This window comes from Gymnoscopelus microlampas (genome assembly GCF_963454915.1).
Source record: "Gymnoscopelus microlampas genome assembly, chromosome: 7".
Taxonomy (NCBI): domain Eukaryota; kingdom Metazoa; phylum Chordata; class Actinopteri; order Myctophiformes; family Myctophidae; genus Gymnoscopelus; species Gymnoscopelus microlampas.
Window position 1 is genome coordinate 15,564,326 of NC_139944.1, and position 16,125 is coordinate 15,580,450.

The window sequence follows — 16,125 nt, forward strand, 5'->3', positions numbered from 1 at the left end:
ATTATCTGATTTGTTTCAGAAGTGTAAATATAACCCTATGGACATGTATTTAGGACTTTATGGAATTGCATTGCGCCCAAAAACCTGGCATCAGAAATGTTAAATTGTAGCGTTGTTGCTGCTTTCTGCCCATTGAAATACTGCTGTCCAAATGAAACATACTGTGAGGATATTCATCATCATGAATTACTTTTTGTAAAAGAAACATTAAATTAGTTATCCCATCAAATTGTGCTGGTCTTTTTTTTATTTTCCCATTAGACAAGGGTTTTATCTAGATTCTCTCTCTCGATTTCATAATGTATCACAATTATACGTTTACATTTGAAAAGCTATTTAACTGAAGTCCAACTGCACTTTCATCACAGCTGTTAGAAGTCAGATGGTCATTATAGTTAAATTAATATCTAATTCCACAATGTTGCTTGCTAAAAAATAACTGATCACTAAGCGTTGGCAGCTTGAAGATCAGTTATTTTTGGCAAGCGACACCGTAGGCCTAGTGCAAATTACTTAATTTAATAGTCTCTACTCCGTGGCGTAACTATTGGCGAACCATTCCCTAGCTCCATAGTTACTGAACTACATATTGGACCCAATCATCACAAGCCCCACAATATGTACACGATTTTGGTAGGGGAGAAGCAAACCACGCCTACTTAGGAGACCATTTGTAGGATTTGTGTACTATTTCGCCTCTAGTGGCTCCAATTGAGACTGTGTCTTCTTATATTAACAAAAAGGCTATAGTTCCAAACATTGGAACTATCTCATTGAAATAGACAGTACGTCCGCATTCCATTCTTACGATGGGACTCAGTCAACGCTAGTGTCGTAACTCTCTTATACGGCTCTGGGGTCACTGAGCTGCTCTTACCGTAATTACACTACTATTAATGCGCAACGAGAGTCGGATGGTGGATCAATATACCAGGGTTTTGCGAGAGACGGCGTACGTTACACTAGTGTCATACATGAACTTCAACCTGCGGTGTTTGTACTTTCTCCCTGTTGGACCTGACCTGTACATCTACATAAACGTTTAGATGTGAAATATAAAGTGCTTACCTCGTGGTTACAGATGTTACACTTCTGTTCGGGACCTCAATGTACCCGTAGTTTCCGTATTGTTCAATAAAAAGCATTTTAATCCGATTGGTGGCCATTTTCTCAGCATTTTAACTAACTACGTTACCCTATTGGTTGGAAGGTGTATTGCACTCTGATACATTATAACTCTATGAGAAAATAACCACCCATCGGGTTAAAATGTTTTTTATTGAACAATACGGAAGATACGGGTACATTTGATGGCCCGTGCATAATTTTAACATCCGTTTCCATGAGGAATCACTTTATGTTTGAAATCTGAACGTTTATGTAGATGTACGGCCTAAAAAGAGAAACATTGCAAACACCAGGTTGAAGTTCATCCATGACTGTCATGTATCAAGGCAACAAATGTACGTACAATGACGGTTTGCGCTCATCGACGTAAACGCGGATTCCCAGAATGCAACAGCGCGTTTCTCTCTGCCATAGCAACGGAACATGGCGTCCGTTTTGGTTTTGTCTCGGTGTATTTTATGTACTTTGTTGTTTTCCTCGATTTCTGAGCAAAACTCAACGGATTTCAACTTCCTAGACTATAATTCCACCGTACAACCCACGGCGGATCCCACCACGCCCTCTTACAGCAGCGGCACGCCGGAGGACCCGGGGATCGAACCCTACAGCCAGCACTGGAATAAGTAAGTAGCTACTGGGGATTTATTTTACTTAAGTAAAAGTATCAATACTGAAATGTAGAAATACCGTTACTAAGTAAAAGTCTGGAATTTAAAATGTACTTGAGTAAAAGTAGTATTGGTATAAGAATGTACTTAAAGTAGAAAGTAGTCATTATGCAGAATGTCCCGTTTCACAAGTTTTCAAATGTTAAAAATGTATTACAATATTTAGAAAATAGCAGATCTACAAGCTCACAATGCATTGGGCTTAGATCTGCTATTTTTGGCTGAAGTGGTTAGTATAGTAGTAATAAAAAAGTGACTTGTAGCTAAAGTTTTCAAATAATTGTAGTGGAGTAAAAGTACAATATTTGCCTCTGAGATGTAGTGGAGTAGAAGTAAAAGTACTGAAAATTGGAAATACTCCCAGTACTACAGTACTTGAGTAAATATACTAGTTACTTTACACCACTGAATACCACAATGAAGAAATACTTAGTACGATTTTTATTTGAGTCAAAGAACTAAAGGCATCAAAATATGGGTATTATTAACACTTCTTCATGATATAATGGGAAAATTCATAACGTAATTAATGATTAACTCATACATTAATCATCATTTATCCCTGTTAATTAATGGTGAAATTACTGACTTAACCAAAGTTAATATATGATTGATGATGTACTTTATTTAGTAAGACATGAGAACATCAGTACATGGAAGTACAAATTCACAATACAAGGTCTACTAAACTGGAAGACTCATTAAGCACTGAGGTTGTTTAAGATGAGATCCCCATGCACACAAATCATGATGATATCAGATGATATCAGATGATATCAGATTAATGATATCATTAGTTTAGGGCCACACAACGTTGATGTGGTGGGTTTATAAATCAGCTTTTTTTCAGTAGTTTCCAGTAGTAGTAACTATAAAGTATAATATTTGCCTCTGAGATGTGTGTATAAGTAGAAGTATAAAGTATTGTTCAAAGGACATACTCAAGTAAAAAAAAACAGTACCTCAACATAAGTAAGTAAGTACAGTATTTGAGTAAGTGCACTTACTTTCCACTACTGCCTACAGCAGCACGCCGGACACTCCGGGAATCGAACCTCTGCCCACCGAACCGGTTCCACCATCCGCTGAGCCCCTGCCTCTGTCCGGACGCCTGCTCTCTCCACTCACAGATGGTGCACATTTAAAACCCTCAATGTTCATATCAAGCTGCAATGCAGGACTTATTTGAAACATGCAGCCAGTATTAAGTGATTAGTGCTAAAGTGTTAAATAGCTCTATTTTCTGACAGTACTCATTGCTTTATAGTGTTTGTTCAATAACAGGGGTCTTCCCATCTCTCCAGCTCTTTCATAAACAGAAAATACATTTTCAGGTGGGTTGCCAATTTCAGCCAATCAGGAGAGAGTACCCTTTTATCAACTTACAATGTATAGGTTTCCAGACAGTTCCAATTTTGTCTGCTCATTCCTGTGTCATCACTTCCAATTGCACTTGTTTATCCTGTATGAGTTCTCTTTCCTGATTGGATAAAAATGGTATCCTCTACTGAAATTGCACTTTTTGCAGTTTACTAAAGGGCTGGAGAGACGGGAGACCCCTGTTGCTGAACACACACTCTGTAGCAATGATTACTATCACAACATAGAGATATTTAACACTTTAAAACAACAAAGTGTTGTTTTAAAGTGTTAAATACAAAAAAACTTTAAATTGTGCATGTTTGCAGCATCCCATGATGTCAGTGTGTGTGTGTGTGTGTGTGTGTGTGTGTGTGTGTGTGTGTGTGTGTGTGTGTGTGTGTGTGTGTGTGTGTGTGTGTGTGTGTGTGTGTGTGTGTGTGTGTGTGTGTGTGTGTGTGTGTGTGTGTGTTTTGTGGTTCTAGCTGCCAATGTGTGTCCCTGTGATGAGCAGCAAGACGTGTGTGACATCAACTGCTGTTGTGACATCATGGACTGCAGTGACGACGTGCCTCTGTTCACCGCATGCTCTGTGACACATGTCAGGCAAGTGTGTGTGTGTGTGTGTGAAGCATTTTTAAACAAAACAAAAAATCACTTTAAAGTAGCTCTTGGAATTCTATAAATTGTGTTCATGTTTTAGTCTGTCTGTACTTTTTATTTATTAAATGTAGTGTGCTTTTGTCTTTCCAGTGAGAGCCAGAAGAAATGCAGTCGTCTCACAGCCTCTTATTCTTTAGGCAGCAGCGTGGATGGTTTCTCCGTTCCGCTCACTACACTCCAGACACTCTTTAACTACGACATCTTCTGCCTTCAGTCCCACAACCGTAAGTTAAGTTAAAACAGCGGTTCCCAAACCTTTTAGCTCGAGAACCAAAAGAGACATTTTAGAGACCCAAACTAGTGGAAATAGCTGATCTGCTATTTTCACTACTTAGATTTGCTCATTTATGTATGAAATTATTTAAAAAAAATCTTTTAATCTTTTGAAAATCTTTTGAAATAATTATATAAATATTCCTAGATGTAGGAAATGGAAAAAAGGGGGGTGGGGTATTTATTTGCAACCCAAAATTAAGTCCCAACCCTGTTTTTGGGAAACAAAGAGTTAAACCGTACACATGGATTACATTTGTCAGTCGCCATGCCTGATTTTAATGTACATGGTATCATGGGGAGAAGTACAATAACACTCCGATCGGGTAATTCTGCCAATGAGCACAGGGATCAGAGTCAGACCATAGTTATACTACATTAGCTGCTACAAGGACAAGCTGAACCATAACAAGACAGTCTGTTAAAAAACAATAGCTATCACGCCTAAATTCTTCCTCAGGGCCCACCTGCAATATCCTCATCATATTCTTGGTATTTGTCTGTGTGTCTTCTAGGTGTTGATGGTTTATCATATTCCTGGCCTTCTCTTCCAACCGTCAGGAGTTTTGATTCCCTCTTTGAGCAGTTTGCAGACGCAAGCTTCAGTGTTTTATCAGCTAAGATAGAGAACAAGGACTCAAACGCATATCTGGTGAGTCTCAGACCCTGTCTACAAGGCTGTTTTAATACTAAATAAATACTACATTATATATACTGTACTACATTTATTTTTTTACTTACTAGTTTGGGGACGTCATGGCCACGATGGAACAGGAGGGTGTTTTGCAGTTGCCTGTGCCCGGTGGGAGCGCCCACTACTGTTTAGACACAAATCCTGCAGGTTGGTACCAGCGAGCATCAAATTCTCCAGTTAAAACCTATGTTTTAATTTGACATTTTCATAAACAATAAATATGTTATGTATATTTTGGAAATCTGTGTTTGAACATTTAAACATTGCCCACTCTTTTATATTAAGGCTGTGACATCAGGAGTGGAAGTAGTATTAGTATTCCTCGTATTGACTGCAAACAAGAGGGACACTTATAACATGAATATACATTTAATTTTCTACGTAAAGTCATTGCGTGTAACTTTGCCCTGTGTTTACATAACAAAACAATATGTTTTATACTCATCATTTCCCTACTGCATACCTGCAGTCATCAGCCACTGGAGTAGTGTGGTGGTGCTCTCGCTGTATTTTGGTGTTTTCACTGTTTGTTTTGGTAGCCCAAAAACTTCCCTGTCTACCTAAACAAACAGTGAAAACACCAGAAAATAACAGAAGGGCTCAAGTTCGATTTCCGGCCCCGGGAATGTGTCGAGCAAGACACTTAACCCCTAACTGTAAACTGAAATAATTGGTGGTCTACTTATTAATTATTATTATTAACAACGTGTCGCAGTTGTAGCTTGTAGATCAGTATTTAAATCAATAACATGTGTCTCCTCAGCGTTCTTAAAGCAACAGAGCAGCCGTTGTTCCCGGAGCATTGTTGTAGAGAAGGACTGCACCACTCTGCCTGCTCTGAATGTCTATACTTATACTAACCTCCAGCTACGCTCTGTAAGTCCTCATAATACTGTATATATCACACACACCACCCTGTCTCTGAACATCTACACCTATACTGACTTCCAGCTACACACAATTTTGTGATTTTCTTTTTTTACCTAAGTCGAAGTATCAGTGTATTGTAATGTATTAAATCTCTTTTAACTTGAGTAAAAGTACAAAAGTACTGGTATTAACATTGAAACAAGCATTTAAATACCAAGCACTCATTATGCAGAATAGCAGGTGTTCAAGCTCACACAACCAACCTATCGCAACACAACACGTCGCAATGCAACATTTTGATTTACAGGTCACTGTAGCTTAAATGTTTTATACTAGTAATACGCAAACACAATGTAGTTGTTGTTCAAGTTGTCATGTTGTGATAAATACTTACTGATAAATACTCTGCTTCACAGATGAAGAGTAAAGATGCAGAGGTGAGCAGCCTACTAGCCTACTATCCTATCCTACTATAATTCTACAAACCTCTGCGACGGTGGTGAGCCCAAAACTGTATGCCCGGTTCTCCTCAGTGGCTGGAGCAATTGATCTGAATTTGCACACAGCCATTGACCATTACCATCTGAACGCAACTGCGAAGCCCGCTTTTCGATTTCACCAAACGCCAGCTGTTTATTAGCGTTTTCATGTTAAAGACTGTCGCTATGGTTACGGGGCTGCCGAGCTATGGGACGAACTGCTTCCCGGGTTGCCAGATCATGTGCGCATATCCCCCCATGGATGCGTCGACCGGGTATGGACTAGTTTAAGCCTAGCTTATAGCACTTTAACTTAACCCATTAAGACCTGAGGCTGATTCTACAAATGTCTTCTAAATCCTAAAAGCTTTCAGAAGAAACCTATGTGGCTATATTTTGATGCTATATCATCAAAATGTATTTGGCTGTGGACCCCCCATCTCAAATTATTTTGTTCCAGCGAACCCCAGAAGCAAAGATTTTTGTTATATATATAGTATATAGCTAAAATCTAAAATGGCACAGATTTCCCGGATTGAATGGGTTCATTGAACAAAGCACAACCTTTTATTGCCTGGTGTGTGATTTGTGAATATAAAAGGAGTGCAAACCATAATACATGACAAAAGATATATAGCTACGTTGTTCAAGATTCAACTTTTTTATTGTTCTGGATAATAACATGAGTTAAATGTTTAAAATGTAACATGCAATGATACAAATGTAAATGCTGATTGAATCTTATGCCGAGTCGACAGCGCTAAAGCAATACATTGGGGTCGTGTCCGAGGTTATGAGTGACAGCTGTCACCATGTGCCAACATGATATCTCGTGTGTAGCTGGCGTGTCGGTTCAGAACACCCGCGGCCAGAGCTGTCCTCGTTGTTTATTTATGTTTGTGTTGTGTGTGTGTGTGTGTGTTCTAGGCTGTGGCTGTGGAGTTGTCATCAGTTGTGTACAGGTCTCTGGAAGGTTCTGTGACTGAGTTGGAGCTGAGTGAAATGAAGAACCTCAGTCCAGTTCTACTGAGCCCACTACTCTGTACTGCTGTGGTGCTAAAGGTACATGAATGAATAAATGAATGAATGAATGAATGTCGATTCGAATGGCTATGAATGGGATATTCAAAAATAGCTGATGTACAAGCTCAAACTGCTATCTCATATGTTATCCCATCTCACAAGGAGAAAAGCCTGCTATAGGCACAAAGTGCAGATTTACAAAGCATCAACGTAATGTCCTTGGCCGGTACTTCTGCTTAGACAATCAGAGTAGCAGGTCTCGCCCAGTGTGTCATATTATAATGAGCATTCATGAGGACCAATTATATGAAGATAAGGTTAAAAATGATGGGTGGTGTGTGAGTCAAATGGGTGAAATGGTCCTTCAATACATTTTAATTTAGACACTTTACATATAGAGCTGGTCAAGACCATACTCTTACAGAGACCGAACAATTCCAGAGAGAGAGAGACCACATTCACAATCCATGGAACCGCTCAATACGTAACTGTAGCGGTCCATGGAAGCCTGCCTGTTTTTATTCCAAATGAATGTAGAACTTGTTTTATTATAGTCATAATAATATGTAAATAATGTATTTTTTCTCACCTCAGGTGGACTTTGTGGTGAAGTACACCCCTGCTGGTGAAATAGTGAACTGCAGTGCGTCCGTGACACTTGGATCCGTGCGTGGACGTGCACTGACCATGGAGCAGCAATTTATTATTTCATTCGTCCAGGTAATAAATGATATCGCAACTTTTATTTTTCCAATTATAATACTATAATGAGACAGACTGAAAAACTAATGAATATCAATATTGCACCTGAAGTGCTGTAATATCTACACAACAAATGGTCAAATTTGTTGAATATGTGAAGGATATTGCTTATGATGGTGTCCCTTGCCGATAATAGCTGTAGTCTCTCAAGCCAGACAAGTATTCCACAATTTAAGAACGCTACATAGAGTCTGTAACTACGCCTCCTGGAAGCAACGCACAGAAAGCTGTCATCTGTCTTATCTTTAAACTGTATTTTTTGAATGTCCATTTCTGCTAAACGGCAAGTTATATATCTCTGCTGTCCAGCGCGAAACTGCTAACTCCAAAACGCTCATTGTTCAGGAAACGAAAAAACAAAATATACGTTTTTCAGAAAATGAAGAAAACCTTATATTTTTAAAACAAAGCAATACTACCTCATCAAAGTTGGTATAGTGACTGTATATATTGTGAGATACTTGCATGTGTCATTATATTATCAACACTTTACCCAAATCGCGGGTAAATCAACACTTTACCCAGCGCGAGTGGAGTTAGAAGTTTCAGACAAGCAGAAATCAAGCTGAAATGGAGTTAGGTGTCCAAACAACAGTAGCTCCACTCGCTGCTGAGAGAGAGGTTTCAAAAGGGTACAGATTCCCAAAAGCTAACAATGGATCTCCAAGCTCACAATGCATCACAACAACGTGTGAATTAATGCCCTGATGCTTCATGACACTTATTATATAGGCCTACAACAATAAACAGGACTTTAAATATTACAATAACTTCTGCTAAGAGGTAGTAGAACACTAGCGCGACAGAAATGCTATGAACGTCTTTCTTCTTATCACAATGCTCTCCTCATTAAACACTTCATAGATTTTAGAAATATAATTACTTGTTTTCATAACATTAGCGTCAGTGCTGTTTGATAAACAGGTACACTGCATAGTTTTAACAGACTACGGGGAGTCTGTTTACGTGTTCCTACTCCTCGTTCACTGCGCAACGCGCTCTGCTAATGCTGTGCTGTAGCAGAGAATCAGAGAATCAAACTTTATTGTCACATCACATTACAGGTAATATGGGTGAAATTCTTAATTGTACAAGCCCATTAATGCAGTTAAAAGATAGAAGAGGTAGAAGTACAGTAAAGTGCATTTGAGAGAGTGGCTTAATGTACGTAATAAGTTAAGGAAAAACAAAAATGTGTCCGTAATTAAAATATAGTTCATATCTACATAAACACACAGTTCGGTGAGCTCAGTAGCTCAGTAGCACTGTGTAGAGGAGAGGGGGGAGTTGTTCGTTTTTGACGGACAGTTTGAGGATCCAATGGAGTTGGGAGTTTTCGTCTGAGGCGCGTTTTAATACTTTTCATTGGTTCAAATGTTTAGATTTTTTACACAGATGTGAAGGGTGTTCAATAGCGTCGATTTATGAAAAAAAAAAAAAAAGATGAAAATGGAGTTAGCTGGTTCGTCCTGGACACCGACGATATGCTCCGCCTAATTTGCTTTACAGTAGGACGTATTTATTTGACTGCAAGTCAGCAAAGGCAGCGCATTTTCAGACTTTGCACAGACTGTATGGCGGAAGCGTCTCAAAAGACTAGTCGGCAATCAAAAGCATTGTGCGATAGAGAATCGATTAGGATTTAGAGTTTTCAGTGGACACTCAAGTGTGAAATCTTGATTTGTTTGTTGATTGATTTGTCATTTCTCTGTTTCACAGGATGGTGTGGAGCAAGACAATCTCCCCTACAGTGGAAATCCAGGTTATGTGGTAGGACTCCCCCTTGTGGCTGGAACAAAATCTACAGAATATCCTTTACTTGCTGAGGATGAGATCAGTAACCATGTTGGAGCAGAGCTGGATTAACTGAGCGGAGTCCCTCAGGATTAGTGTATATTTTGTTTTTTGCTGAAAATAGCTGATCGCCAAGCTCAAAAAGTGTCGCAGCGCGCCGTGTTTTGAGCTTGTTGATTTCACTCGCCACATTTTTTTTGCGTCATTTTATCGTCTACTCAGGCTTTTGTGAGCCCCCCAGTCAGTTTTTAAGGTGCTTGATTCAGTATTTAGATATTTGATATTCGTTTTATCAAACACACCCCCTTCCTATACAAACCCATTGTAACTTCAAACTCCATTTTAACCATGTTAGATTTATCAAAAACACCCGTCCTTGGTTCTGGTGACTCATACTGTACTAATACGTGAGGGGGAACGTGTTTTTCCGATTACTTTTTTCATTAATTGTTTTTGTTGTATTTAGTTTTTTTAATTTTCCAAAATTAGAAGGACAACATCCTTCTAATACGTGGGGGCACAATGGCGCGGGGGCATGGTGACGCAGTCGGTAGAGCTGTCGCCTCACAGCTAGAAGGTCCTGGGTTCGATTCCCGCAGGGGACGCTGTGGGCACTGGGGGCGTGTTCTCTCCTCCGCGTCATCAGTGCCCATACCCTAGGTGGGGTTGGCGAAAGGGCCTTTCTGTGTGGATTTTGCATGTTCTCCCCGTGTCTCCTAGGGTAGGTACCCTCACAAAAACATGCAGTAATCCTGGTCACTATACTGCCTCCCCCTGGCCACCCGGGGCGACGGATGGAGGGGAAAGGAACTGGTTGGAATAACGTGTTCCTTCCACGCGCTACGTCCAACCAGGGAAACTCTCCCCTGTCAGGTGACAAGAACGTCAGTTGGCTCTCATGCATTGAAGGATGCATGAGCTCGGCCCTGATAAAATGAATATCAAATATCTAAATACTGAATCAAGCAACTTAAAAACTGTCCGGGGTGCTCACAAAAGCCTGAGTAGATGATAAAATGACCCAAAATGAGTTTGAAAGTGAAATATCCCTTTAAAGGCTTTGCTCAGACTGCAGGCAAATCTGAGGTGTTTCTCATCTTTAAGGACTGTCTGTCCACACTGATATTTACAAGTGATCAGTCGCAGATCTATTATATCTCTGCTGTCGGGCAGAAACCAACTATGTCCAAAATATTAACTTTTCAGGAAATGAAGAAAAAAAAACATGTTTTTAAAACAACACAATACTGCCTCATCAAAGTTGGTCTATTGTGACTTTATATATTGTCAGATACTTACATGTGTCATTATCTTATCATCACTTTACCCAAATTCTGAGGTTTATGACCAGTGAATGTGGCGAGTGACACTGTCATACGATCAAGTATAAATCTGGCTTCATTGTCAATCGGGCTTACAAACTGAGACTCATCACTTGAAATCAGATTTGGATCGCATTTCAAACCGCCTAGGAATGTGGTTCAAATCTCATTCACAAAACCTGTTTCCATGTGTTTGTTGCTGTTCAGACTTGATAAAAAACCATGTGGATAGGCCAGATATTGGGTTTGGGCTGTGAACATAGCCGAAGACTTTGCAGGCTCACGTTGCTCATGTTCACACTGACCCTACCAAGACAAAGGCAGTATTTTATATGCCTATATTTTCCACTGGTTCAAATCCTTAACGGATCTCTTCACAGGGATGATTCAGAGCAGCGATAGGAGGGGCATGCTGACTGTTTTGCAGGGTTCAGCACAGCAGGAATGTCTTCAAGGACCTCACCACCGCTCCCATGTGCTGTTTGGTGTGGACACGCTGTCTGGATGCACGTTAAGGTGAGTCGATGAGCTGTGTCAAGGCACTACAGCAGGGGTCTTCAACAGGGGGTCCGGGACCCCTAGGTGGTCCTCAGAGTTACTACAGGGGGGCCGCCAAATCTTTGTGTGATAGGAATGTTTTTTTTTCTTCACATTAACCACTTGAACTCTAGCATCCCTATTCTGAGGGGAACATTAGTAGATCTACAAGCTCACAACGCGCAAGGTGTTGTGAGCTTGTAGATCGGCTATTTTTGGCAACAAGGTTTGGTGTAGACTGTAGAGGGAAACAAGAGACGGTTTAATTGGTTAAATGTTTGAAAATACATTATGAACATGAATCCAATACTGGTGATGGTGCTGTCAGACAAGTCTATGAGCCATCTTCGAAATCTACAAAAAAACTTTAATCTGCAACACAATTTTACACAATGTAGTGGGGGGTCCTTGCTTGATCATCTCTCTCTCAGCTAAGGGGTCCTTTGGCTGAACAATGTTGAAGACCCCTGCACTACAGAAATGCAGACATATATAGTCCAAAGGAAATGATGATGATGATGATGATTTGCAAAGAGAACAATTTACAATTTAGACATTTTCAGACGCTCTTATCCAGAGTGACTTACAAAATGTAAGATCAGAGAAAATGACATCTATGTGACATAGAATGCAAAGAAACCAATTAAGTGCTTCAAAGTAACATCTAAATAACATTTTGTGCATTTGTGTGCAAGCAAACAGCACATGTCTATCTAACATACGTTATACGGTATGTGAGCCAGTAACTGACATACATCTGTATGTGTGTCTGCCTGCAGCCTGGAGGAGGCAGCAAACTGCTCCTGGGTGTCCCAGGTTCTTCTGGATGTTCTGAGAGGACAAAGCTTCCCTCAGTACGTCTCCTCGTTTGGGAATTCTGCAGCCAACAGCCCCCTGGACTGGCTCCCCATCAGTTACACATACAAGCCCACGGTGAGCTTTATTTACACAGCGTCGCTTGCCAACAAGATCAGGTATTTTCGGCAAGCGACACCAGCGTACTACAGAGAATAAATGTGACTTTGCAACATGATTAGGTGAGCCGAGGCTGGCCGTATTAACCTCTTATTTTATACTTTTTTGTACGACGGTGCCATGCAGAAATAGGGAAAATAGTGAGCTTGAAGATCTGCAATTTTTGCTTAATGTTCACCCCCAGAATAGGGATGCTAGGGTTCATTTGGTTAATCCCCAGCGGGAACTATTTGGTACTACTGCATGCTATGAAGACATAGACTATGGTTGCTTGGGAAGGAATTTTGATAAATGGTGGGTCATTGTAAATTGCATCAAGGAAAGTCTGTGGAAAGCCAGAAACCTTTGGGTTTGCCAAAAATTCAATATCCCTGAAGAAACTGTGATTAAATTGATGTTTTTTTTACAGGATCATTATGTTAAGACAAGTCATGCGTTGACCACAAAACAATGTGGAAAATCACTGACACCGCCATTTTTGTCCTGTCCACAGTCCTGAATAGAGTCAGTCAATAGAGTCAGCCAATCACATTGCAGCTAGTGGTCATCACAGTGATGGAAGCTCACTTAAAGAAAAGTATAGATTTGCATTGAATATGTAGGGGTTAGGGGTGTACAATGGTGGCCAATCACGGTGCAGGGTTAGGGGGGTACAATGGTGGCCAATCACAGTGCAGCGAATGTCGATGTCCAAACCTCACATATAGGGGCGGTTACACCGCCCAAAAAAAGGTAAAATAAATGCATATGTAGGTACATAGGTAAACCTGTTAAGAAAATACTTTGTGAAATGTGAACCCCACTTTTTGTGACTGTATTGTGTATTTGTAAATTGTTGTGTATAATCCCGATTGATGTTTTTAAATTAAAAAACATGTGGTGTGTTGTGATTGGTTCAGGAAGCCCAGGGCTGCAGCATCCCTCTGTCGCTGAACCTGGAGGTTCAGTGGACCCAGTATGGATCTTTACATAACGCTCAAGCACAGGTTGTCAGCATCACAGAGACCATCAACACTAATACCAGTGACTTGGTAAGATCACCATTCTATCTAATTCTGTACTAAAGTATGAAGTAACTTTCTAGGAGACCGGAAGCACGTTGGAGTCTATTCATTTCAATGGAAGAGTGACCGTGAACACAGTTTCTGAACTATTCTTTTGCCCCATGGTCACTGAAGTAAATATTGGATCCTATCGTCACAAGCCACACAATATTCCCAAGATTTTCATACAAAATTGGCTTTTTTCAGTGAGACAAATCAGGAGAAAAATGTACTTTATTATCAACCTTTCTCTGTCCCAGCAACACACTCTCGCGGGATCTAGCACCAGTAAACATAGGACACGAGATTTGCCGTCAGACGCCGGTGCCCACTTAGGAGACAATTTGTAATATTTGTGTACCATGTCGCCTCTAGTGGCTCCAATCGGGATGGTGTATCTTCATAAATTAACCATCTTTGACTAAACTAAGCTGAAGAATGAGATGTTGTATCTCACTGGTTGTTCATGTAAATTATCTTGTTTCTGATTGGTCGTTCCTCAGGCGTTGCTCTCTGGAGGCAGCAGGGTCATAGAGGTCACGACCTCGGTGACCTTCACCCCGGTGTCTGCGGAGGCAGTGCCAGGCTTCAGGGCCCCGCCCACCCTGGACGCCAAACTACCCTTCCACTTCTTCTTCCCTTTCGTGTAAAAGGCGCCTTCACACTGCAAAGAACCTGAGTATTAATTTAAGGAACGTTGAGTACTGTTATCCACCAACCAAGAGCTGATGTTGTGGAGCACATGGATAAGAGTTTTTTCAACCTCTTGTTTGTCCTGATGAGAGACTAGCATCACCATAGAGGAAAAGATCACACTCACAGGCTGATTTCATTCCATTAACATACAACAGAGAGAACAGAAGGTACAGCACACGGTTGATATGAAAATATACAGCCCACAGTTGATATCACGAGGTGCAGGCCACAGTTGATATCACTAGGCACAATGCTGACACTGATCTACAAGCTGAGCTTGTATGTAGATCTGCTATTTTTGAGAAAGCGTGACAGATTTTGAAACATTTTTGTGTACTTTTTACTTTGGCACTTTCACACAAGTAACATTTTGAACAGAGGACTTTTACTTGCAACGGAGTATTTTTATATTGTGGTATAGCTACTTTTACTTAAGTTTTAAAAAAAAGTTTTCAGAAATGGCAGATATACAAGCTCATAGTGCCGCACTATGAGCTTGTAGATCTGCTATTTTTGAAAAATCATGGCAAGTCTTCACAAATGTCTTCCAAATCCTAAGTTTTCTGAAACACTTATGTTATATGTGGTTCTCTAACTTTTTTTATGTCAACATTATATTATATTTTATATATATATATATAGCCACACATTAATTAATTAATTCATTAATTCATTCATTCACACATTAATTCAACAGAAACTAAAAATGGACACTAATTAGCCAACAGAAACAGGGGTTTCTGCGTTCATGATAAGCAGCGTGTGGAGCAGTGTTCATTTTGTCCACTAAAACTATGACGAAAAATGCGAAATATGAAATGTGTGTTCAAGCAACAAAGCAACATAATTTGAATGTACAGGACATGTTCAGGATCTCCCTGAGGATAAAATACACTAAGCAGAATGTTAAAGATGATATAGTGAGATTTTTGTGATCAAAGAGTCAAAGAGTATGAACTGCTGTCACGTGTCAAACGTCGATCTGGGGAGTTAGATAGTTATGTGTTCTGTGTCTATGTGTCCTATATGACCAACAGATCCTTAATACAAATACATGTGACAATAAATGGACTGAGACAAGGATTATAATGTTTTATTAAACAACAATGAATCAGATAATCTTTTATTTATTTTATTGATGATCATCTCACCCTGAAGAAGGTGCAAGCCGACACGCGTTGGTGTTTTTCAATGTTTGTAGCCCATGTTTAATAAAGGCCTTTTACCTAGGCCTTTTACCTACAGGAGAATTCGCCCCTTCCTCACGGAGAAGGCAGCCCAGGTGCTCATCCAGGCTCTTGTCATCTCCCGCCTGGACTACTGCAACTCCCTCCTGGCTGGTGCTCCGGCATCTGCCATCAGACCTCTGGAGCTTGTTCAGAAAGCTGCGGCTCGTCTGGTGTTCAACCGCCCCAAGTTCTCTCACACAACTATCCTTCTCCGTTCTCTGCACTGGCTCCCCGTAGCGGCTCGCATTCAGTTTAAAACCCTGGTGCTAGCCTATAGGGCAGTGAAAGGAACAGCTCCTTCTTACCTCCGGGTTTTGGTCAATGCCCACACCCCTGCCCGACCACTCCGGTCTGCAACCTCGGGGCGACTGACTCCCTCGCCACTCAACGGTCCTTCTGGTCGATCGACACGGTCACGACTTTTTTCTGTTCTGGCCCCACAGTGGTGGAATGAACTTCCCACTGATGTCAGGACAGCAGAGTCACTGCCCATCTTTCGCCGCAGGCTGAAAACCCACCTCTTCAGGAAACACTACCCTTCCTCTTTGCCTGGCCTACTTGTTGTTAACTAGTTGTAGAAACTATTGTTGTATTGTTGTATTGGATCTAT

At 40.6% G+C, this 16,125-nt stretch overlaps 1 protein-coding gene across 4 annotated transcripts; it reads left to right on the forward strand.

Moving 5' to 3' along the window:
• The first annotated feature begins 1,547 nt into the window (after positions 1-1,547).
• Positions 1,548-14,713, forward strand: tctn1 (tectonic family member 1). 4 transcript variants are annotated; one of them, XM_084061382.1, is made up of 15 exons: positions 1,548-1,751; positions 2,823-2,929; positions 3,641-3,765; positions 3,913-4,042; positions 4,607-4,743; positions 4,836-4,932; positions 5,549-5,661; positions 6,072-6,092; positions 7,062-7,196; positions 7,752-7,877; positions 9,639-9,727; positions 11,414-11,551; positions 12,352-12,505; positions 13,447-13,578; positions 14,094-14,713. In XM_084061382.1, exons 1-15 carry the CDS (start codon positions 1,552-1,554, stop codon positions 14,238-14,240), a joined length of 1,851 nt encoding a protein of 616 aa, XP_083917508.1. In that variant the 5' UTR covers positions 1,548-1,551; the 3' UTR covers positions 14,241-14,713. The 4 variants fall into 4 exon arrangements, with proteins under 4 accessions (XP_083917508.1, XP_083917511.1, XP_083917509.1 ...); XM_084061385.1 differs by having other exon boundaries at positions 9,639-9,689; positions 11,427-11,551; XM_084061383.1 differs by having other exon boundaries at positions 2,826-2,929.
• Positions 14,714-16,125: the final 1,412 nt, after the last annotated feature.

Coding starts and splice junctions, on each gene's coding strand:
- tctn1 (XM_084061382.1), top strand. CDS start 1,552: ATGGCGTCCGTTTTGGTTTTGTCTCGGTGTATTTTATGTACTTTGTTG. Junction 3,766..3,912: donor CTGTGACACATGTCAGGCAA/GTGTGTGTGTGT, acceptor CTTTCCAGTGAG/AGCCAGAAGAAATGCAGTCG. Junction 4,043..4,606: donor CTGCCTTCAGTCCCACAACC/GTAAGTTAAGTT, acceptor TGTGTCTTCTAG/GTGTTGATGGTTTATCATAT.